This window comes from Macrobrachium nipponense, chromosome 11 (assembly GCF_015104395.2).
Source record: "Macrobrachium nipponense isolate FS-2020 chromosome 11, ASM1510439v2, whole genome shotgun sequence".
Taxonomy (NCBI): domain Eukaryota; kingdom Metazoa; phylum Arthropoda; class Malacostraca; order Decapoda; family Palaemonidae; genus Macrobrachium; species Macrobrachium nipponense.
The window spans coordinates 108326926-108351925 of record NC_061087.1 but is presented as its reverse complement, the minus strand read 5'-3'; the positions used below and the strand labels follow the sequence as shown (position 1 = coordinate 108351925).

The following is a 25000-nucleotide window of genomic DNA, read 5'->3' as shown; positions in this document are numbered from 1 at the left end:
ATCGAGAACAGAGCACTGGGGCATTATCTGAAAACCAGTGAAGACGAGTGGTTCAAGAGTGCATGGGAAGAAGGACTAATAAAAGTAGACGAAGACCCAGAAATATACAGAGACAGGAGAATGACAGACAGAACAGAGGACTGGCACAACAAAGCAATGCACGGACAATACATGAGACAGATTAAAGAACTAGCCAGTGTATAACACATGGCAATGGCTACAGAGGGGAGAGCTAAAGAAGGAAACTGAAGGAATGATAACAGCGGCACAAGATCAGGCCCTAAGAACCAGATATGTTCAAAGAACGATAGACGGAAATAACATCTCTCCCATATGTAGGAAGTGCAATACGAAAAATGAAACCATAAACCACATAGCAAGCGAATGCCCGGCACTTGCACAGAACCAGTACAAAAAGAGGCATGATTCAGTGGCAAAAGCCCTCCACTGGAGCCTGTGCAAGAAACATCAGCTACCTTGCAGTAATAAGTGGTACGAGCACCAACCTGAGGGAGTGATAGAAAACGATCAGGCAAAGATCCTCTCGGGACTATGGTATCAGGACGGAAAGGGTGATACGTGCGAACAGACCAGACGTGACGTTGATTGACAAAGTCAAGAAGAAAGTATCACTCATTGATGTCGCAATACCATGGGACACCAGAGTTGGAGAGAAAGAGAGGGAAAAAATGGATAAGTATCAAGATCTGAAAATAGAAATAAGAAGGATATGGGATATGCCAGTGGAAATCGTACCCATAATCATAGGAGCACTAGGCACGATCCCAAGATCCCTGAAAAGGAATCTAGAAAAACTAGAGGCTGAAGTAGCTCCAGGACTCATGCAGAAGAATGTGATCCTAGAAACGGCACACATAGTAAGAAAAGTGATGGACTCCTAAGGAGGCAGGATGCAACCCGGAACCCCACACTATAAATACTACCCAGTCGAATTGTAGGACTGTGATAGAGCAAAAAAAAAAAAAAAAAAAAAAATAATAATAAAAAATAATAATAATAATAATAATAATAATAATTAATAATAATAATATCTGAATAACGTATTACCTGGAAACTTTGAATTTAAGTTTTTGGCACCTGTGGGCTTGTTCTATATGGATAGGGTTCAGCTTCTGAATAATAATAATAATAATAATAATAAAATAATAATAATGATAATAATAATAATAATAATAATAATAATAATAATAATAATAATAATAATAATATCTGAATACCATATTATCTAGAAACTTCAATTTTAAGTATATGTCACCTGTGGGATTGTTCCATATTGACAGGGTTCATCTTCTGAATAATAATAATAATAATAATAATAATAATAATAATAATAATAATAATAATAATAATAATAATAATAATAAACAGATATTTTACTAATCCATTTTTCATTCACTTTTCAGATTACGATGAATTTAAAAAAATAAAGAAATAAAAAATAAAGACAACAAAAAAAAGGCACCGAACGCTCCCAGTAAACAAAAGGGATGCACGACCAACGCGCCTCTAGAAGCCCCACCCCCCATCGCAGACTCACCGCTTCTCATCTCGTCGCCCTGAGATGAATGAGATGACGAGAGATGAATGAGATGACGAGAGATGACTGAGATGACAAGCAGAGGACTCTCATTTCTTCGCTAGTGACGACTAACCGAGGTTCTTCAGTCAATATGGTCGCAGCCGAACCAGCTGTATGGCTGGTGTTCCTAGCTCTTACGGGATTGGCTCCCATGGCAGGTGAGTTGAAAGGGTTTGGAGCCTCTCTCCTCTCCTCTCTCTCTCTCTCTCGTTCTTCTCTCTCTCCTTCTCTCTCTCTCTCTCTCTCATTTGAATTGTATCTCAAAATTATGGTTAGGTCAGCGGGATATCTGAATATATATATATATATATATATATATATATATATATATATATATATATATATATATATATATATATATATATATATATACTATCTAATGTGCCACGAAGCAACCCGTGCTTGAGAATATCCTTCAACCCCTCTACCGTGGATTTAAGGATATATAATATAGATATATATATATATATATAATATTATATCTATAATATATATATATAATATATGTATTTAATAATAATGTTATATTATATCATATATATATATATATATATTATATATATATATGTATATTATATAATATATATAATAACATATATATATATATATATATATACATATATATGTGTGTGTGTGTGTGTGTGTGTGTGTGTACTCGATAAATCAATGCACGTTTCTGTATATATGCTTGTAAATGTTCGACTGTTTGCTTATGTATGTGTTTCTAGCGTATCATTGGCGAAAATTCGTATATGATCTGTCCTTACTCTTTCACACATACAAACAAACGCACACACACACAAAATGGGAGAACAAAACCCGTCTGCAAATCCTCAGAGTATGATAAAAACTTTTGGAATTGGTGTGTGTGTGTGTGTGTGTGTGTGCGCTACTCATGCGGGGGCGGGGCGGGGAGGGGGCCAGGGCCAAGAGAGATTGGGAAGGGTAGGGGGAGGGGGGGGGGGGGGGGCCCAACGGATGTAATCAAGCAGTCTATGGGGGTGAAAAGCCACTGTGTAATATACTGACGAACGTATTACACGCAAAAAAAAAAAAAAAAAAAAAAAAATTTGCAACAACACCCGCGCATACAACAACTATTTCCATTTGTTTTTCCGGTGATTTTTTTTATATCTGGCTTTTTTTTTTTTTTGAAACACCAAACTCCATATGGATTTTGCTTTGTAGGGAAAAAAGAGACGGGAGAAAAATATGGCAACGACTGTTGTCATATGTCACGGTTTTTTTTTTTTGGGGGGGCGTATTTTTTTAAGGGGGCTGGACCCCCGATTGTTTTCAGGCATGCGAGCGAAATTTATTTACCAGCAGGGGGTATTTTATTTCCCGCGGGCGTTTTTCCGCCCGCGTGAGATCGCTAGTGAACGGAAAATGACACGGGAATGAGCGTTACCAAGCAGCTTGTAGACTGATAAAATGATCTTCAAAATATATAGGTATATATTTCCTTCGATTATCATTAAATTTCAATATATTTTATTTATTTTAAATAACATTTATGCAATTCTCTCGCATGAAAATAAATAAATGAGCCTTATGGCTGGCGATATCAGAGTATTTCAAATATGGCTAAAATCATAATTTGCAATAATACTAACTAGCGGTAGATACTAACTTTGAAATGAATAGTTACATTTTTGGGGGACCATAATAATGGGAAATAAGAGGTAGGACTACACAAAATATGCTTGACACTATAAATGGTCTACAGGGAATGTTACAGGGAATAGGCGAAACAGTGATTCATCTACGCTGTTTTGCGGTGTATAGTATTAGCCCATGGGGAGTCAAATGTATTTCGCTGTGTTCCTAAGCGAATTGGTCATTTTACATGTTCCCTGTAACATATATATATATATATATATATATATATATATATATATATATATATAATATATATTATATATATATATATATATATATATATATATTATATATAGTATATATATATATATATATATATATACAGATTCTTTTTCCACACTGCTTACAAATATCGAATCAGAAGCCACCAAAAGTTCTCTCCTGCATAAAGAAGGTTCAGAATACATCTTTCAAAACCCTGTAACTATAAACGCAACAGGGTAGATCTGTTCCTTTCGTTGTAAAATAAAAAGAAAAGTAAATGTATTTTACACATCTCTACCCTTTAACCAAAAGGCGCACTTTTCCTGTCTGACATTTTGGTTGCCTTTGAATAAGTGATTCAGATTTCTGAGTTCTTTTCAAGAGCTTTTTTTTATTGTCACTTTTAAGTTTCTCAGTCTCTCCGGAATTTGTCTGTTCGACTTCTGATAACATTATGTATTTTCATCTGTTATTCCAAGCTACGTCTAGGCTGCTCTCTCTCTCTCTCTCTCTCTCTCTCTCTCTCTCTCTTCTCTCTCTCTTCCCCTTTGCTTATCATATTCCGATTTCTCGGTTCTTTTCAAGAGCATTTTTTTTTAAGTTTCTTTGCCCCTCCGGAATTCGTCTGTTCGACGTCTAATAACACTACGTATTTCTGTCGAAGTTATTCCCAGCTACGTCTGGGCTGGTCTCTCTCTCTCTCTCTCTCTCTCTCTCTCTCTCTCTCTCTATCTGTATATCGTATTATCGTATTCATGTCTTAATGTTTGATTGCTGTTCACTCGTTTTTCAGACGCTGAAAGAAATTCATTTATTTTCTCGGAATGTCTGAGTTTCTTCTATGCTTTAGAATTTCTTTTGAGATGCTAAAGGTGTGTCGTAGTTTGTTTTATGTCACGTGACTAAAATACGATAATATTGAGCTTCGCGTTATTCTCTTATGATTAACAAAATCTGAACTGACTATTTTCTGTTTTAGTTTCTGCAAAAGAAATTAGTCTTCTGTAAAAGAAGTTAGACTTCTCTACAAGAAATTAGTCTTCTGTAAAAGAAGTTAGACTTCTCTACTAGAAATTAGCTTTCTGTAAAAGAAGCTAGATTCCTGTACAAGATATTAGTCTTCTGTAAAAGAAGTTAGACTTCTCTACAAGAAATTAACTTTCTGTAAAAGAAGTTAGACTTCTGTACAAGAAATTAGTGTTCTGTAAAAGAAGTAAGATTTCTGTACAAGAAATTAGTCTTCTATAAAAGAAGTTAGATTTCTGTACAAGAAATTAGTCTTCTGTAAAAAAAAAAAGTTAGATTTCTGTACAAGAAATTAGTTCTCTGTAAAAGAAGTTAGATTTCTGCACAAGAAATTAGTCCTCTGAAAAAGAAGTTAGACTTCTGTACAAGAAATTAGTCTTCTGTAAATAAAAGTTAGATTTCTGCGCAAGAAGTTAACTTTCTGTAAAAGAAGCTAGATTTCTGTACAAACAATTAGTTTTCTGTAGAAGAAGTTAGACTTCTGTACAACAAAATTAGTCTTCTGTAAAAGAAGTTTGATTTCTGTACAAGAAATTAATTCTCTGTAAAAGAAGTTAGACTTCTGTACAAGAAATTAGTCTTCTGTAAAAGAAGTTAGATTTCTGTTCAAGAAATTAATTCTCTGTAAAAAGAAGTTAGACTTCTGTATAAGAAATTCGTCTTCTGTAAAAGAAGTTAGACTTCTGTACAAAAGTTTAGCGTTTTGTAAGAGAAGTTAGATTTCTGTACAAGCTATTAGTATTCTGTAAAATAAGTTAGATTTCTGTACAAGCAATTAGTTTTCTGTAAAATAAGTTAGACTTCTGTAAATGAAGTTAGATTTCTGCACAAGAAATAAGTTTTCTGTAGAAGAAACGAGTTTTCTGTAAAAGAAATTAGATTTCGGTATATAAAAAAAAAACTATTGAGATGGCTAATTGTCTGTCAGTCCTTACTTTTTCTGGCCGCCATCAGATCTTAAAAGCTACCGAGGCTAGAGGGCTGCAAATTGGCTTGTTGATCATCCACCCCCCAATCATCAAACATATCAAATTGCAACTCTCTAGCCTCAGTAGTAGTTCTTATCTTATTTAAGGTTGACGTTAGCCACGAACGTGCGTTTGGCATCTCTATAATTATCATGGGCGGCGACTGAGAGTTTCCTGGGCCGTGGCTGAGTATTATAGAATTACGCGCTGTACAGAAAACTCGATTGCGCCGAAGAAACTTCGGCGCATTTTTTTTTCCATGGACATAACAGAGATGAACAATTACTAGGAAACACATTGCACAAAATAAAGATACTACAGAATCCATTTGCACTACGGAATCCATTTGCACCAAAAAATAAAAAGAGTGAACAGCAAATCCCAATAATAATAATAATAATAATAATAATAATAATAATAATAATAATAATAATAATAATAATAATAATAATAATAATAAATGTGGCGCCGTGGAGGAGTTGGTTAGGTCTTCAATAGACTTAAGTCAAGTTAAGCAACATTGGGGCTGGTCAGTCGTTGGATGGGTGACCGCTCTCCTCGGCGTTGATTCCTTGGGAAAGGATCTTCACCATAATTTCCTCAGTCTACTCAGCTGTAAATGAGTACCTATCCCTGATGGGGTAGGGTCCAGCTATGGGTTAAATAGCAAAACTCAGCAATGATGGAAAGAAATGAAGGAATAAACGACAACGACGTAAATGGAACCTCTGGCAACAGAGGAGCTTCGTCCGGCAACCAGGTATTCAACCCAATTGAAGGGGAAGACGGTCAGGTACTTGGAGGTCGTCATCCAGCAACTGATCACCCATAACGAAAGTAATCAAACAGCCTGAGATTGGAGCTACAGAGGCAAAAAGGAAGAAATGGACAAGAGAAGAAAATAAAAAAAGGAAATATGGAGATGCTACATCAGAAGCAACCCGACGGAGAGAGGATATAGAAGAAGATTGATCAACATCTGGAATGAGAGGAATAACACCCCCCAAACAGAGCAGAGGCTGGCAGACCAAGTAAGGAACATAAAGAAAAAGAACTGGCTCTCCCCAACAGAAAGAGAAGAACTGGAAAGGGAAATGTCACACGACAACGAATTACACGAAGACGAACTGAGAGACGATGCCACAGAAGGCGACAGGGAGGATGAAGTATCAAACAACGACACACGAAGAAACACCGACGAAGTAACAGAGAGGACGGAATGGGTAGAAAAGATTAGACAATGGATGGAGCCAGATACAGAGAGAACAAAGATCCCTTCCATGAAAGCCTACAACACCAAGAAATTAAGGGAGAAAACAAGTGAGGTCAATGAAATAATGGACCTAATACACACCACCAGTATCACAGAAACAAATAACTTGACATATGCAGGAGCAAGATTAGTAGCAGAACTGATGGGGATTCGAACACAACACCACCGTCACAACCAACCCGACAGAAACCAAAACAGCAACCTCCTTGGAAAAGGCGCCTGGAAAAGCAAATCATGGTGATGAGATCTGACTTGAGTAAACTGAAAGAGATGGCAGAAAAAAGGCTAAGAAGCAAGAAAACAAGGAGGAACTCAACAAGAAATACAAAGTACAAGAGAGGGGACTAAACAACACAATAGAAGATGTAAAACAGAGGCTTAAGGCCAAAGCACACAAGATCCAACGGTACATGAACAGGAATAAGGGATACCAACAGAACAAACTATTCGGAACCAACCAGAAAAGACTATACAGCCAACTAAGAGGGGAAGACAACCACCCAGAAATTCCTGAAGCCGAACCAAGTAAGAGACTCTGGGAAAACCTATGGAGCAATCCGGTATCACACAACAAACATGCAACATGGCTCCAGGAAGTCAAGGAAGAAGAAACAGGGAGAATAAAACAAAGATTCACAGAGATCACGACAGACACAGTCAGACACCAACTAAAGAAAATGCCAAACTGGAAAACCCCAGGTTCCGATGAAGTCCATGGATACTGGCTCAAAAAACTTCAAGGCCCATAACATCCACGAATAGCAAGAACAACTCCAGCATTGTATCTCAAATCACCAAGCACCCAAATGGATGACCACAGGAAGAACATCCTTAGTACAAAAAGACAAGAGTAAGGGAAATATAGCCAGTAACTACAGGCCTATCACCTGCCTACCAATAATGTGGAAGTTACTAACAGGTATCATCAGTGAAAGGCTATACAACTACCTAGAGGAGACAAACACCATCCCCTACCAACAGAAAGGCTGCAGAAGGAAGTGTAGGGGCACAAAAGACCAGCTCCTGATAGACAAAATGGTAATGAAGAACAGTAGGGAGAAGAAGGAAAACCAACCTAAGCATGGCATGGATAGACTATAAGAAAGCCTTCGACATGATACCACACACATGGCTAATAGAATGCCTGAAAATATATGGGGCAGAGGAAAATACCATCAGCTTCCTCAAAAATACAATGCGCAACTGGAATACAATACTTACAAGCTCTGGAATAAGACAAGCAGAGGTTAATATCAGGAGAGGGATCTTCCAGGGCGACTCACTGTCCCCACTACTCTTCGTAGTAGCCATGATTCCCATGACAAAAGTACTACAGAAGATGGATGCCGGGTACCAACTCAAGAAAAGAGGCAACAAAATCAACCATCTGATGTTCATGGACGACATCAAGCTGTATGGTAAGAGCATCAAGGAAATAGATACCCTAATCCAGACTGTAAGGATTGTATCTGGGGACATCAGGATGGAGTTTGGAATAGAAAAATGCGCCTTAGTCAACATACAAAAAGGCAAAGTAACGAGAACTGAAGGGTTAAAGCTACCAGATGGGAGCAACATCAAACACATAGATGAGACAGGATACAAATACCTGGGAATAATGGAAGGAGGAGATATAAAACACCAAGAGATGAAGGACACGATCAGGAAAGAATATATGCAGAGACTCAAGGCGATACTCAAGTCAAAACTCAACGCCGGAAATATGATAAAAGCCATAAACACATGGGCAGTGCCAGTAAGCAGATACAGCGCAGGAATAGTGGAATGGACGAAGGCAGAACTCCGCAGCATAGATCAGAAAACCAGGAAACAAATGACAATACACAAAGCACTACACCCAAGAGCAAATACGGACAGACTATACATAACACGAAAGGAAGGAGGGAGAGGACTACTAAGTATAGAGGACTGCGTCAACATTGAAAACAGAGCACTGGCAATATCTGAAAACCAGTGAAGACGAGTGGCTAAAGAGTGCATGGGAAGAAAGGACTAATAAAAGTACACGAAGACCAGAAATATACAGAGACAGGAGAAAGACAGAAAGAACAGAGGACTGGCACAACAAACCAATGCACGGACAATACATGAGACAAACTAAAGAACTAGCCAGCGATGACAATTGGCAATGGCTACAGAGGGGAGAGCTAAAGAAGGAAACTGAAGGAATGATAACAGCGGCACAAGATCAGCCCTAAGAACCAGATATATTCAAAGTACGATAGACGGAAATAACATCTCTCCCATATGTAGGAAGTGCAATACGAAAAATGAAACCATAAACCACATAGCAAGTGAATGCCCGGCACTTGCACAGAACCAGTACAAAAAGAGGCATGATTCGCAAAAGCCCTCCACTGGAGCCTGTGCAAGAAACATCAGCTACTTGCAGTAATAAGTGGTACGAGCACCAACCTGAGGGAGTGATAGAAAACGATCAGGCAAAGATCCTCTGGGACTATGGTATCAGAACGGATAGGGTGATACGTGCAAATAGACCAGACGTGACGTTGATTGACAAAGTCAGAAGAAAGTATCACTCATTGATGTCGCAATACCATGGGACACCAGAGTTGAAGAGAAAGAGAGGGAAAAAATGGATAAGTATCAAGATCTGAAAATAGAAAATAAGAAGGATATGGGATATGCCAGTGGAAATCGTACCCATAATCATAGGAGCACTAGGCACGATCCCAAGATCCCTGAAAAGGAATCTAGAAAAGCTAGAGGCTGAAGTAGCTCCAGGTCTCATGCAGAAGAGTGTGATCCTAGAAACGGCACACATAGTAAGAAAAGTGATGGACTCCTAAGGAGGCAGGATGCAACCCGGAACCCCACACTATAAATACCACCCAGTCGAATTGGAGGACTGTGATAGAGCAAAAAAAAAAAAAAAAAAAAAAAAAAAAAAAATAATAATAATAATAATAATAATAATAATAATAATAATTAATAATAATAATGGAGTAATTATTATATATATTAAAAATGTACGCAAAACGAGAGCTCGATCCTCCTTCTTCAACCAATGATGAGAAGGAAGATCGAGCAGGTTCTCAACCGCTCTCGTTTTGTATATGCATTTTTTATATAATATTTACGCTTACACAATTGTGAATTTCTTCAACATATTAGTGACTCACGCGATTATGGGGTTTTTACGAATAACAACAATAATAATATTAATAATTGTTAAGAAATTCACAGTCTCGTGAAAAACGAATTGTTTAAAAACATCCACAATTATATATCAAATTATATTTGTATGTAAAAAAAAAAGACTTTCGACCTCATCAGCGTAGACGTTAAATTCCAAAGTGACGAGGAGCTTCTAAACAAATTGGGCGGGGCGAAAAAATAAACAGCCCAGACGTGACGTTGATTGGCAAAATAAAGAAGAAAGTCTCACTCACTGATGTCGCAATACCATGGGACGCCAGAGTTGAAGAGAAAGAGAGAGAAAAGATTGACAAGTATCAAGACCTGAAAAGAGAAGTAAGAAGGATATGGGATATGCCAGTAGGAAATTGTACCCATAATCATAGGGGCACTAGGCACGATCCCAAGATCCCTGAAAAGGAACCTGGAAAAACTAGATGCCCAAGTATAGCTCCAGGACTCATTCAGACGAGTGTGCTCCTAGAAACGGCGCACATAGTGAGAAAAGTGATGGACTCCTAAGGAGGCAGGATGCAACCCGGAACCCCCACTATAAAAACCACCCAGTCGAATTGGATGACTGTGATAGACAAAATAATAATAATAATAATAATAATAATAATAATAATAATAATAATAATAATAATAATAATAATAATAATAATAATACACCAGACCATTGAAGAGAAGAGAAAGGGAAAAAATGGATAAATATCAAGATCTGAAAATAGAAATAAGAAGAATATGGGATATGCCAGTGGAAATCGTACCCATAATCATAGGAGCACTAGGCACGATCCCAAGATCCCTGAAAAGGAATCTAGAAAAAACTAGACGTGAAGTAGCCCCACGACTCATGCAGAAGAGTGTTATCCTAGAAACGGCGCACATAGTAAGAAAAGTGATGGACTCCTAAGGAGATAGGATGCAACCCGGAACCCCACACTATAAATACCACCCAGTCGAATTGGAGGACTGTGATAGAGAAAAAATAAATAAATAATAATAATAATAATAATAATAATAATAATAATAATAATAATAATAATAATAATAATAATAATAATAATTAATAATGATAATAATAATAAAGAGGCAGGATGCAACCCGGAACCCTATTCTATAAATACCACCCAGTCGAATTGGAGGACTGTGTGATAAGACAAAATAATAAAATAATAATTAATAATTAATAATGAATAATTAATAATAATAAAATAATAATAAAATAATAATAATAATAATAATAAATAATAAGTAATAATAAGAATCATAATGATAAATAAATTAATAATAAATGATAAATCAATAATTAATAATAATAACAAATAATAATTAATAATAATTAAATAATAATTAATTAATAATAATTCTTTACTTTCGTATGTATATACAGCTGTGATTTTTTATAATCGAGCAACGAATTAAAACTAGATTCGTGATTTGAATATAAATAATTGTAATTATTTTTCTTTTCAATATTTCCTCAGGTGTTTCACAAAAGGCAGTCATATATAAAATCTAATCCCTTAACGTGTAAAATTATATATTGTATCAATTAATGAGGGGTAATTTATGGCCAAAGAAAATGAAATACATATTAAAAGAGGCAAAATGTATATAAGAACACAGAAAATTAAATCTAACCCAATAAGCGCCATCTTTGGAGACAAAGTTTTGTACATAATAGAAAATATTTCAAGGTTTATATAATTTTTTAAAAAAGGAAATGGCTCTTCTGGGCTGTTCAGTGAAATCCAAAGCTTTTGCATCGCGTTGAAACGCTTAATGTAAATAGAAAGAGATAGTTAAATATAAGGTCTAACCTGTCACCAAGTTGTGGTTTCAGCCATAACTCTGGACTAAATTTAAAATCTGATATTTAATTTCACAGGGGACTGATTTCTGTAAGTTTTGAAATAACTTTCAAGATATTATTGATGGCAAGATTTGGGTTTTGCAATATTTAAAATCCCCAAGACTTATGCTGGTTCTTTATCCGTTAATTCTCTCTATGGCTAAATTTGAATCAATAGCATTCAATAGGTTCCATAAAAGCTCCGTAATGTCCATAATTATTACATATAAGTCCCTGAAAGCCAGAATCTTTATGACAAAATCGAGACCCGTGTTTCTAGCTGATGAACAACGAAAAAAAATAAAACAGATAGACTTCCATGCCTTTCTCAAGCTGACAAACATAATTACCAATGACAGACAGAAGCTTCCATACCATTCTCAAGTAGCAAACAAAACTACCAATGACAGACACATGTTTCCATGTTATTCTCAAGTTGACAGACACGACACAATTACCAATGACAGACACTAGGCTCCATGCCATTCTCACGTTAGCAAACAAAATTACCAATGACACAGAATTACAAACAATCTGAACCTGGCAGAAAAAATTACCAATGACAGAGGCTTTTATGCCATCCCCAAAATGACAGACAAAATTACCAAACACAGAAAAAGATTTATATGCCATTCTCAAGCTGACAGCCAAAGTTACCGATGACAGACATCGACTTCTATGCCATTCTAAAACTCACAGACAAAATTGCCTAATACAAACACATTTCCATGTCATTCTCAAGCTGTCAGACGAAATTACCAACGGCAGACAAAGAGCTACAAGAACTCAAGCTGGCAAGCGAAGCCTTAGGGACAATCTCACCACGTTGACGGTCAACACCATCTCCGACAGACAGTCAAGATCTCCGACGTTCTTCAACGAAAAGTCGAGAATCTTGTAAGAGAAGAATCTTGGGTTCCTTGACACCTCTAAACTGACAGTCAAAATCGTTTATGAAAGACATAGTCTCCGTGACCTTCTCGAACTGACAATCAAAATCTCTGAAGGAATAGGCTCTCTCTCTCTCTCTCTCTCTCACTAAAAAGTTTATTCTTGTTGCAGTGGAAGAAATAAAATTCAACAGCTACTACAGAAAAATTTATCAACTGACTAGGGAATCGATAGCACTTTCCGAAGAGAAACGTCACGTCAACAAAATGATTCATGCCGAAAGAAGGAAATCCAAAAGTTTATATATATATACATATATATATATATAATATATATATTATATATATATATATATATATGTGTGTGTGTGTGTGTGTGTGTGTGTGTGTGTGTGTGTGTGCGTCTTAACTGCTTCTTCGAACGACTATCTGAAATAAATCTCAAGTCCCATTTTTTGGGATAGACATGAAGGCATCTAGTATTTCTGAGGTTTTATTCCTGTTAATATCAGTTAATGAAGAAAGTACGTCCTATAAAAAAAATATCATCTATATCTGTATATATGTGTATATATGTGTGTGTCTGCGTTCATATAATCCAAAAAATACATTATATATATGTATATATATTATATATATATATATATATATATATATATATATATATATACTATATATATATATATACACATTGTCATTGTTGGATTATATATAAATACACACATACACACAAATATATATATATATATATATATATATATATATATATATATATATATATATATATATATGATATATATATATATATATATATATATATATATATATATATCACATCAGGAAAACCATAAATATAAAGGAAGAGGTGTCCAATCAGACGACAGTCATGTACATGTGTTTTATTATTAAGAAACGTTTCATGTTGTCACCAACACATCATCAGTCTGCGATTGAAATTCAACATTAAAATAAACTTAAAAATTACAATAGAAATTAAATAAACTTAAAAATTACAATAAAATTTAAAGAAATAATCAGAACGTTAAAATAGGGAATGAGAAGAAATCTACCTATTCATAAAGAAGGAAAGAGCTGAGTGACTAAAAACGGTAAGGTTTGCATACAATGTAAACCTCACGCCAGAGAGAGAGGAGATGAAGTGTTGGAGTTTAAACTAGGTTAAAGGTGCTTAATAAACAATGACTCAAGGGTAGTTGGATGGGTAGTTTGCTTTGTGGTGCCAATTATAGAAAAATGTTTCTTTTCGATAGTAACCTTACAACTCATAGCATGTATTCTTATATTAGAGAACTCGGGATTAGAGATTCTGGACCCAGTTCTATAACTTAATCCCAAATGGCTGTAATAACGGACTTGTAACAGTCTCCGTGAAGAACCAACATAAATACCAAGACATCTTGGGCATTCAAATTTATATATGATATTGGACTTCATGAAATCCTGTAATTTGTCCTTGTAATTAAAAAACCCTCCAATTTTTTGTGGATTCATGGGAATAAGATTAAGTTTCAAAAAACCAAATTCCTTTTCAATAATATTTCTAACTTTTACACGTAAACTGTCTGAATGAATAAATGGGATGGGTGCATACATAGTTAACTTAGGTACATTAAAATTAAGGGTGGGTGCTGACAGATACCTCGTTAGCAATTTACTAATAATGTTAAAAACCAGCTTTTTCGGAAACGGGTTCTTAACAAAATATTCTAAAAGAAACTCGACTTCAAGATGAAAGGAAAGCCAATCAGATGTGTACCGAAGGGCCCTAAAAACCAAAGTAGATATAGCATTAATCTTAAAATTACGGAAACACGAGCTAAAAAAGTTGTTTCCAAGCCCAGTGAAGGTACTCTTTCTAAAAACACTTGTGTTGAAAAGGTGGTTATCTCTAGTTATTTTTATATCCAAAAAGGCCAGGGAGTCATCTTTCTCATTTTTCAACGTAAATTTAATGTTAGGATGGGCTTCATTTATGTAATCTAACTACCCTTGAGTCATTGTTTATTAAGCACCTTTCACCTAGTTTAAACTCCAAGACTTCGTCATCTCCTCTCTCTCTGGCGTGAGGTTTACGTTGTATGCAAACCTACCGTTTTTAGTCACTCAGCTCTTTCCTTTTTTATGAATAAGTAGTTTTCTTCTCATTCCCTATTTTAACGTTCTGATTATTCTTTTTTATTTTATTGTAATTTTTAAGTTTATTTATTTTCTTTTGTAAATTTTAAGTTTATTTTAATGTTGAATTTCAATTCCAGACTGATGATGTGTTGGTGACAACATGAAACGTTTCTTAATAATAAAACACGTGTACATGACTGTCGTCGGATTGGACACCTCTTCCTTTATATATATATATATATATATATATATATATATACCTAAATATATAAATAGATAATATATATATATATATATAATATATAAATATATATATATATATATATATTTTATATATAAATATAAAAATATATATATAATATATATATAAATAAAATATATATATATAATTTATATATATATAATATATATAATATATATATATATATACTTATAATAATTATATATATATATATATATAATTATATATATATATATATAAATATATATATATATATATATATATAATATATATAATATATATAATATAATATATATATATATATATATATATATATAATAAATATATATATATAATATATAATATATATATATAATATATATATATATATAATTTATATATATATATAATATATATATATATATATATATATATATATATATATATTATATATATATATATATATATATATATATATATATATAATATATGTATATATATATATATATATATATATAAATATATTAATATAAAACATATATATTATAAATAAAATATATATTATATATATATATATTACATATATTAATATAATAATATTATATATATATTATTACATATATATAATATATATATATATATCTATATATATATATATATATATATATATATATATATATAATATATATATATATATATATATATATATATATATAAATATATATATATATATATATATATATATATATATATATATATATAGTATATATATATATATATATATATATATATATATATATATATATATTATATATATATATATATATATATATATATATGTATATCTTTATATATATATATATATATACTTAGATTATACTATTATTATTTAATAATATATATTATATATATATATATATATTACAAATATATATATTATATATATATATATATATATATATATATATATATATATATAAATATTATATATATATTATATTTATATTATATATATTATATATATATTATATATATATATATACATATATATGATATATATATAATATATATTTATATTATATATATATATACTATATATATATATATATATATATATATATATATATATATATATATATATATATAATTATATATATATATATATATATATATATATATATATATATATATATATATATATATACATATATATATGGCTGTGTGGTTTTACCACCACACAAAACACTAAACTTTTATCAAGCAGTATTCACCAAAACACCATACTAAGTCCACAAATGGTGGAATACTATCCAACTTCAATAAGAGTGCAAAGTCAATTCAAGGGGACAAAGAAAATGCCACAAAAAAATACTTAATTTTAATACATAAGTTTCAGACAGAAATAACACCTGAACCTCAATAATACAGTACTTGATGAGAAACACTCTTATCTTCCTGCAAAAGGAAACAATTACTCAATTAAAGACAGGCCATCAACATATACCTACAAAAAGGGGAGTGAGTCCAGAAAGGAGGAGGCAAGCGAAAAGTAAGAATATCCTAACAAATACAAGCTAAATATCCTTGACAACTTCCTCAAACGTTTTTATAGGTCTCCTCTCGGAGGACAATAACAAACTCTACGTTTGGTGTCTTAAACTGGGTGGCAGGGAAAATTGATCCCAAACTATGGTGTTGGTAGGTTTTCACAAGCTCCACTAATGACGTCAGCAGAGGATCAATGGCCGCGATCTCAATAAATAAATATAGGTATAACTTATTACCTTGGGACAGAGAGGTCCCCTTGGCTTCTACTAAACCAAGGGCAGTACACAAATTAAAGAATAAAGTATCCTTGCTACAGAGTAAGGATATCCAATAAGCTATACAGCGTCAAAACGTAGCTCTGCAATATGGCGAGGAATAAATATAGTTCCAACAGCAATAGTCGTGCCCTTCAAGGTTAGAGGCTCAGAAACACACTGAGGCAAACTCCTCCAAGAGTAAACCTCCATCCCTCGCATAACGAAGGAGCGCAGCCACGTAACCAACACAACTTGAAAATATAAAACAGTCGTTAGCCAACAACAAACACCAAGATAACCACCGTTGAGGAGACAAAAAGCTAATAAAGAATGAATACACTTCAATATTTAACATTAAAAATCTAAAAACTTAAATAATCTAGAAATTAATGACAACTAAGTTACACCTCCTCACCCGACAAAAAAAATTTTTTTCCAAAAAAAAAAAAATTTAAAAGTACGTCAACATTTAACTACAATCACCTTTGCTTACCGAACTCGAATAACAAACAAACCACAATAAAGAAGCAATACATAGACCAATGGGTTTTAAAATAAATGGTTATCACATACTGAAATTATAAAATAAGTAAAAAATAGTCATTAAACAAAAATAGATGATCTCATGCAAAACTGCAAAGAGCAAAATATTCTCATCAAAAACATGACCTAAACAAAAGGAAAGTGGGTGGCAAGTACCAAGGATAGCAGCTCACAAGGACAGCAGCATATAAGGATAAAACAAATACCAACAACATCATAAGCTTAATACTATTCACAGGGAAAGTTTCCAAAACCAGAAACTGTCAACATCACCATCCAGTAAATAAATACCCAACCTAAGAGTTTCTCATCACTCACACCATTACTAAACTTAAGAGCGAGTCATTGCTCTAACAACCGGATTCTGTTTATATAGTCCAAAGGCAATAACCTTTTCCACACTCAATACACTGTCCAATTTCAGGGATACACTTCACTCACTATCAATATATGTTCGGCTCAAAAACCACTGTCTATTCCAGTGTTATATCACACTTATCACCATAGTGTCCAATACATACACCCACACCGAACGATACAGAGAAGACCACCACAAGACTCCCCTGCGCAAACAAACACACAAAATGGATGAATCGTAATTATTACCCTAAAAATATAGAATAACCGGATTAGTGCCTATCTCTTTTCTTAGCTTAGTATAAACTTTATCGTACCTGACACTTCAAAACCTTAGACCACAATTAATCAACCATTAACAGTTACCAGTGATCATCCTCACCTTTTAACTTTAAATAATCCGTATACTACACCTAAACATTATCGCCCTCTGTAAAGAAACCATGATTAATAAATCTTAAATATACATTTGTTTCTACTCACTACGTGCCCACTTCAACAGCACACACACCGAAATTAGAACGATACAGATACTACCTTCAATAACTGCAAAGCCCTCTGCCAACAACCACTATTCAACGCTGCGAGAGAGAAAATCAGCAACAATATTATCTTTTCCCGGGATGTGGGAAAATTCTAAATTCCACTCTTGCAGCATGAGACTCCATCTCATCAATCGTTGATTTTTATTCTTGTATCTGCTGATGAAGGTCAGGGGATTGTGATCCGTCAAGACCTTAATAGGTGTATCTGTGGAGGAGATAAAGCAAGAGTCTCTTTCTCCACAGTGGAATACCTACGTTGGGCGGAGGACAACATTTTTTAAAAGAATGCGACAGGATCAGCAACTCCCTGTTCGTCATTCTGCAACAACACCGTTCCTACACCAACGTCACTTGCATCTGCGGCAAGAGAAAAAGGAAGGTCAAAATTAGGAGCCCTCAAGACAGGGAAATTAAGTAGTACTCTTTTCAGATTGTCAAATGCCCTTTGGGTTTCATCAGTCCAGACAAAAGCTACCTTCTTTCTTAAGAGATTAGTCAAAGGATCGGCGATGTCAGAAAAATTCCTAACAAACCTTCGGTAGTACCCTACCAAACCAAGGAATTTCCTGACATCCCTCCTGCACTTCGATATTTGCTTGCTTAAGAGCAACTTTACCATCACCAACTTCATGGCCTAAATATACAACCCTCGCCTTTGCGAATTCACTTTTCTTTAAATTAATTACTAAACCTGCTTTCTTCAAAACCTCAAACAGTGCCCTAATACGTTTTAAATGCGTTTCCCAATCATCACTATGAATAACAATATCTTCAATATAAACAACACACCCTTCTAAACCATAGACTAAAGTATTCATTAACCTCTGAAAGGTAGCAGCCGCGTTCTTCATACCAAACGGCATCACTTTACATTGAAACAGTCCCTGCGGTGTTACGAAAACAGACAAGGACCTTGCCCGCTTCGAAAGAGGAACCTGCCAATAACCTTTCAGCAAATTGAATTTACTAATGTATTTGGCCTTACCCATACGATCAATACAATCCTCAATTCTTAGACAATTCATTCAATTTACGGTAATCAAAACATAACCTGAAATCCCCGTTGGGTTTCTTTACCAATACAACAGGTGATGACCAAGGACTTTGGCTAGGTTCAATCAGGTCCTGTAAGGAGCTCGTTTCACAGGCGTGGCGCTACCTATGTCCACGTCATGCTCAAGGACAGAAGTCCTTCCCGGTACATCCGAAAATAATTCTTTATAATTAAATACCAATTTCTTTAAAGACCTTTGTTCTCTATCACTTAAATGAGAAACCATTCCAGAAAAGTTTTCCAAAGAATTCTTATTATCCGAACGCCATCCACTTCCATTAAAACAATTATCATCAATACTTTCACCCTCTGAAAAAGAAAAAAGGTTATCGTTCTCGAAAACTACAGCATCCCCTATGGATGCCCCGGGTATAACTTTCTCCCGTTCTCTATATGTCTTAAACATATTTACGTGACAAAGCTGAAAAGTTTTCCTTCTCTCGGGAGTCTACTAAATAATTGATTTCACTCATTTTTTTCAAAATTTTCCAAGGGCCTGAAAAAGAAGCTTTCAATGGATTTCCTGGAATGGGTAACAAAACCAAAACCTTGTCGCCTACCGCAAAGTCACGTGCTTTAGACCTTCTGTCAAAAAAGTACTTCATTCTTTTTTGGCTACGCAATAAATTTTCATCCGAAAATTTCCAAGCCTTGGTTAACTTATCGCTTAGATTAGACATAATCTAATAAATTGATCTCAGGGACGTCTCCCTCCCAGGACTCTCGAGCAACATCGAGAGGACCTCGAACACAATGGCCAAACACAAGGCTGAAAGACGAAAAACCTAAAGACTGACTTGGGACAGAACGAAAAGCGAACAATAAATAAGGTAATTCCTTGTCCCATTCAGAACCATTGTTCAAACAATACTTCTTTACCATAGATTTCAGGGTTTGATGAAATCTCTCCAAAACTCCCTGACTTTCTGGATGATATGGAGAAGAGGTTACATGTTTTATATTTAACTCTGCCATTTTATCTCTGAAATACCTGCTAACAAAATTAGAACCACAATCCGACTGAATTATTTTAGGCATCCCAAACCTGGTGAAAAAGTCAATAGGTACATCTACAATTTTAACTCTTTTTATAGTACTAGTTGTATTGCCTCGGGGTATCGAGACATCCTATCCATGATAGTCAAAATATATTAATTTCCACTGCGAGTCCTTGGTAATGGTCCAACAACATCAATAATGACCTCCTTGAAAGGTTCAGAAACCAATGGAATGGGACATAGAGGCGCTTTTGGAATAAGCTGATTGGGTTTACCGACCTTCTGACAGACATCACAGCTATTGACAAATTTCTTTACGTCCGCCTTCAACTTGGGCCAATAATAATTCATTAGCAACTTGCCGGAAGTCTTATGAATGCCAAAATGCCCGGCCAAACCACTTTTATGCGCCAATGATATCAACTCATTCCTGTAAACAAATGGAACCATTATCTGTTTCAAAATTTCATGATCAATATTATCAGCCTCCATAGGCCTACTCAACCTATATAAAATATTATTGACTATTTTAAATTTGGGACCAGTTATATCAGACACCTCACCTGACTCAATAGGGAGATCCCGAAAATCCTTTTTCTGAGCTTTGATAAGCTCTTCAGTGGTCTAATTCAGTTTGTCTTTCAAAATCCCAAGATCTACAACTACGCTATCACTACGTTCTAAACTACTTAAATCTAGATCAATGGTTGACTCTGAAGCGTCAACAATTCTAGCACTAGAACGAGTAACTACTGCTACCTCACTATCAGGATTTATCAATATGGGATAGTTATTATTCTTAAGAGCAACATCATTCCCTATCACAACATCAACATCTTTAACAGGAAATTTATCAACGATGGCCAGTTTCAAATTCCCTACAAAGGAAGGGCAAATTAAATTAAAATTTTCAATAGCATAAGACTTTACCGTATCAGGAAAACCAGACAATAACACGAATTCCTCACTTTCAGGAACAAAATTACTTGGCAATGCCTCCCTAAGGATCAAAGACTGAGCTGCTCCAGTATCACGCAAAATACGTACTCGTCTTTTCTCGGACGAATTTGTGGACGAGACACTACCGTTGGACAATTACTTCTCAAAACAGCCATGTAGTCATTGGTCAGTGGACCTTGTTGGGATAGGTTCTCTCTCTCTCTTTTCCACACCCATCACTGGCCTACCATCAGCCTTTTGCGATTTTCTAAACGCATAACACAAGCTCTTTACGTGCCCCTTCTTATTTCAAAAGAAGCACGTCAATGTCTTCAATTTCTCTGGATTATATAAATTAGATCTCCTATTACCTCTGTTAGGAGAAAAATTAATATTAGTATTAGCATTACCCTGATTATTACCTCAATAACTATTTCTGGTTAGCATCCTAGCATTATTATTATTATTAGAATTATTATTCCTACTTACTTTAACCCAACTAGACTTCACATTTGTCGTTTCTCCCCCTGACTCACTCTTATGAGACAAATAATATTCATCACTAGCGATGGCTACCTCCTGAACGGTCTCAAGTTTTAACTCTTCGAGGTGAACCTTCAATCTATCCGGCACACACCTCTTAAACTCCTCCACCAAAATTAATTCCTTCAATTTCTCAAAATCCACCACTTCCTTGGACTTGAGCCAATCACTAGCATATTGTTCCTTCGACCTTGCAATTCAACAAAGGTTTGCTCCCTACTTTTTTCTAATTTCCTGAAGCGTTGCCTGTAGGGTTCAGGACTAACTCATGGGCCTTCAAGACAATAGCCTTCACACTCTCATAATCTGATGACAGATCCTCCTCCAGAGTTACATACACCCTCTGAGCTCTTCCAACCAATTTACTTTGTATAAGAGTGATCCAATACTCTTGGGGCCACTCCAACCTTTCTGCAATCCTCTCAAACGATACAAAAAACTATGCTACATTGTTTTCCTCAAATTTAGGCACACATTTGAGAGCCTGTGTTAAATTAATGGCAGGCGTTACTGACCTATTTGGGGAAGGGGGAGGGAAAGAAGAACCTGTGCCTCTTATGGCAATCTCATGCTGCCTCTCCTTTTCTCTTTCGTCTGTCTTAAACTTTTCTATTTCAAACTCCATCCGGCTCAGAGCAATTTGCCTATCCAAAATTTCTACAGACAACATTCCTTTATCAGGTTCCACTTCTTGTTCCCCACCTGCCTTTACAGTTTTAATATATTCATAAATTTGCAATAGCAATACACCCTTTCTTATGGACACTTCATATTCTAATTCAAAATGCTGCGCTACAATTTCTAAGTCCTCCCAATTCAACTCTGCAAGCCTCTCTTGCCACCCCTCTCCGCTAAGGAGTTCTAATACGTTAACAACCATAATGACTACTATTATTCACACATAACACTGAATTTACACAAGAAAAACACGAGGAGGTGAAAATATGCTGCCTGAAAAAAATCCCAAGAATTAACTTTGCACATACACCAGTGAATACTTAGGAACAAAAGATCCTGTCAAAACGGTCGCCGCTTGTGATGTTTGGTTTGACCACCACATAAAACACTAAACTTTTATCAAGCAGTATTCACCAAAACACCATACTAAGCCCACAAATGGTGGAATACTATCCAACTTCAATAAGAGTGCAAAGTCAATTCAAGGGGACAAAGAAAATACCACAAAAAAATACTTAATTTTAATACATAAGTTTCAGACAGAAATAACACCTGAACCTCAATAATACATTACTTAATGAGAAACACTCACTCTTATCTTCCTGCAAAAGAAAACAATTACACAATTAAAGACATGTCATCAACACATACATACAAAAAGGGGAGAGGGTCCAGAAAGGAGGAGGCAAGCGAAAAGTAAGAATATCCTAACAAATACAATCTAAATATCCCTGACAAGTTCCTCAAACGACTTTATAGGTCTCCTCTTGAAGGACAATAACAAACTCTACGTCTGGAGTCTTAAACTGGGTGGCAGGGAAAACTGATCCCAAACTATGGTGTTGGTAGGCTTTCACAAGCTCCACTAATGACGTTAGCAGATGATCAATGGCCGTAATCTCAATAAATACATATAGGTATAACTTATTACCTTGGGACAGAGAGGTCCCCTTGGCTTCTACTGAACCAAGGGCAGTACACAAATTGAAGAATAAAATATCCTTGCTACAGAGTAAGGATATCCAATAAGCTATACAGCGTCAAAACGTAGCTCTGCAATATGGCGAGGAATAAATATAGTTCCAACAGCAATAGTCGTGCCCTTCAAGGTTGGAGGCTCAGAAACACACTGAGGCAAACTCCTCCAAGAGTAAACCTCCATCCCTCGGATAACGAAGGAGTGCAGCTACGTAACCAACACAACTTGAAAATATAAAACAGTCGTTAGCCAACAACAAACAGCAAGAAAACCACCGGTGAGGAGACAAAAAGCTAATAAAGAAAGAATACAACACTTCAATATTTAACATTAAAAATCTAAAAACTCAAATAATCTAGAAATTAATGACAACTAAGTTACAATATATATATATATATATATATATATATATATATATATATATATATATATATATATATAAATTTTTCTCGAAGAACATTCTTTCTTCATTAACTAATACTAACAGGAATAAAAACTAATTAGATGCCATCTTGTCCATCCAAAAAATAGGACGGTGCCAAATTTCCGTTCAGACATGGCCGGATGGTGCCAAATTTCTGTACAGACATGGCCGGACGGTGCCAAACTTCTGTTCAGACATGGCCGGATGGTGCCAAATTTCTGTACAGACATGGCCGGACGGTGCCAAATTTCTGTTCAGACATGGCCGGAAGGTGCCAAATTTCCGTTCAGTCATGGCCGGACGGTGCTAAATTTCCGTTCAGACATGGCCGGACGGTGCCAAATTTCCGTTTAGACATGGCCGGACGGTGCCAAATTTCTGTTCAGACACGTACGGTGCCAAATTTCCGTTCAGACGTGGCCGGACGGTGACAAATTTCCCATCATCCGGTGCTGAAAATAATGTTGAAACAATTGTTATGAGACAGTGGAAAGTCAGATGGAAAAAAGAGAATACGAGAGGAGGTACAGTAAAAGGAACGAAAGGGGTTGCAGCTAGGGGCCGAAGCGACGCCACAAAGAACCTCAAGTAATGTGTATAGTGCATAGCGTGAGGTGCACTGATAGCACTATCCCTCCTACGGTCCTAAGGACACGTTTACATGATTTAGTCAAACTTAAATTTATCGTATCGTAGATATATTAAATGAAAATTTAATTTATTCATGGAAAAACACTTTCCAGAAAAATTATTATAAAAACGGACCTGGAAATGATAGCAACACAATGTACAATAAACTTACTACGATCCATTTCATTTAGGGCAGGGCAGCAGGGAATTAATGTAAAATAAATCTATATAACAACTCAGAACTGGCCAAGAAAAAATACTGGCATTAAAAAAAAATTCTGACACCAAGAGAAAAACTGCAAGATGATGATGATAATAATAATAATAATAATAATATAATAATAATAATAATAATAATAATAATAATAATAATAATAATAATAATAATAATAATAATAATAATTTAGTTACAGGTCATGGTATCCGATCTCACAGGGCAAAGTTATCCCAAGGATATGTTAACTGGTTCAGGCAAAAAAGCCTGC

At 34.8% G+C, this 25000-nt stretch overlaps 1 protein-coding gene across 3 annotated transcripts in view; it reads left to right on the top strand.

Moving 5' to 3' along the window:
* Window positions 1–25000, top strand: part of LOC135208140 (lachesin-like) — a 149437-nt gene that overhangs the window by 85123 nt on the left and 39314 nt on the right. For all 3 annotated transcript variants that reach the window (XM_064240300.1, XM_064240295.1, XM_064240292.1), the window contains exon 2: window positions 1425–1758. In XM_064240300.1, coding sequence (XP_064096370.1) covers window positions 1692–1758 — 67 coding nt within the window. In that variant the 5' untranslated portion in view covers window positions 1425–1691. The remainder of the gene's footprint in view (window positions 1–1424; window positions 1759–25000) is intronic.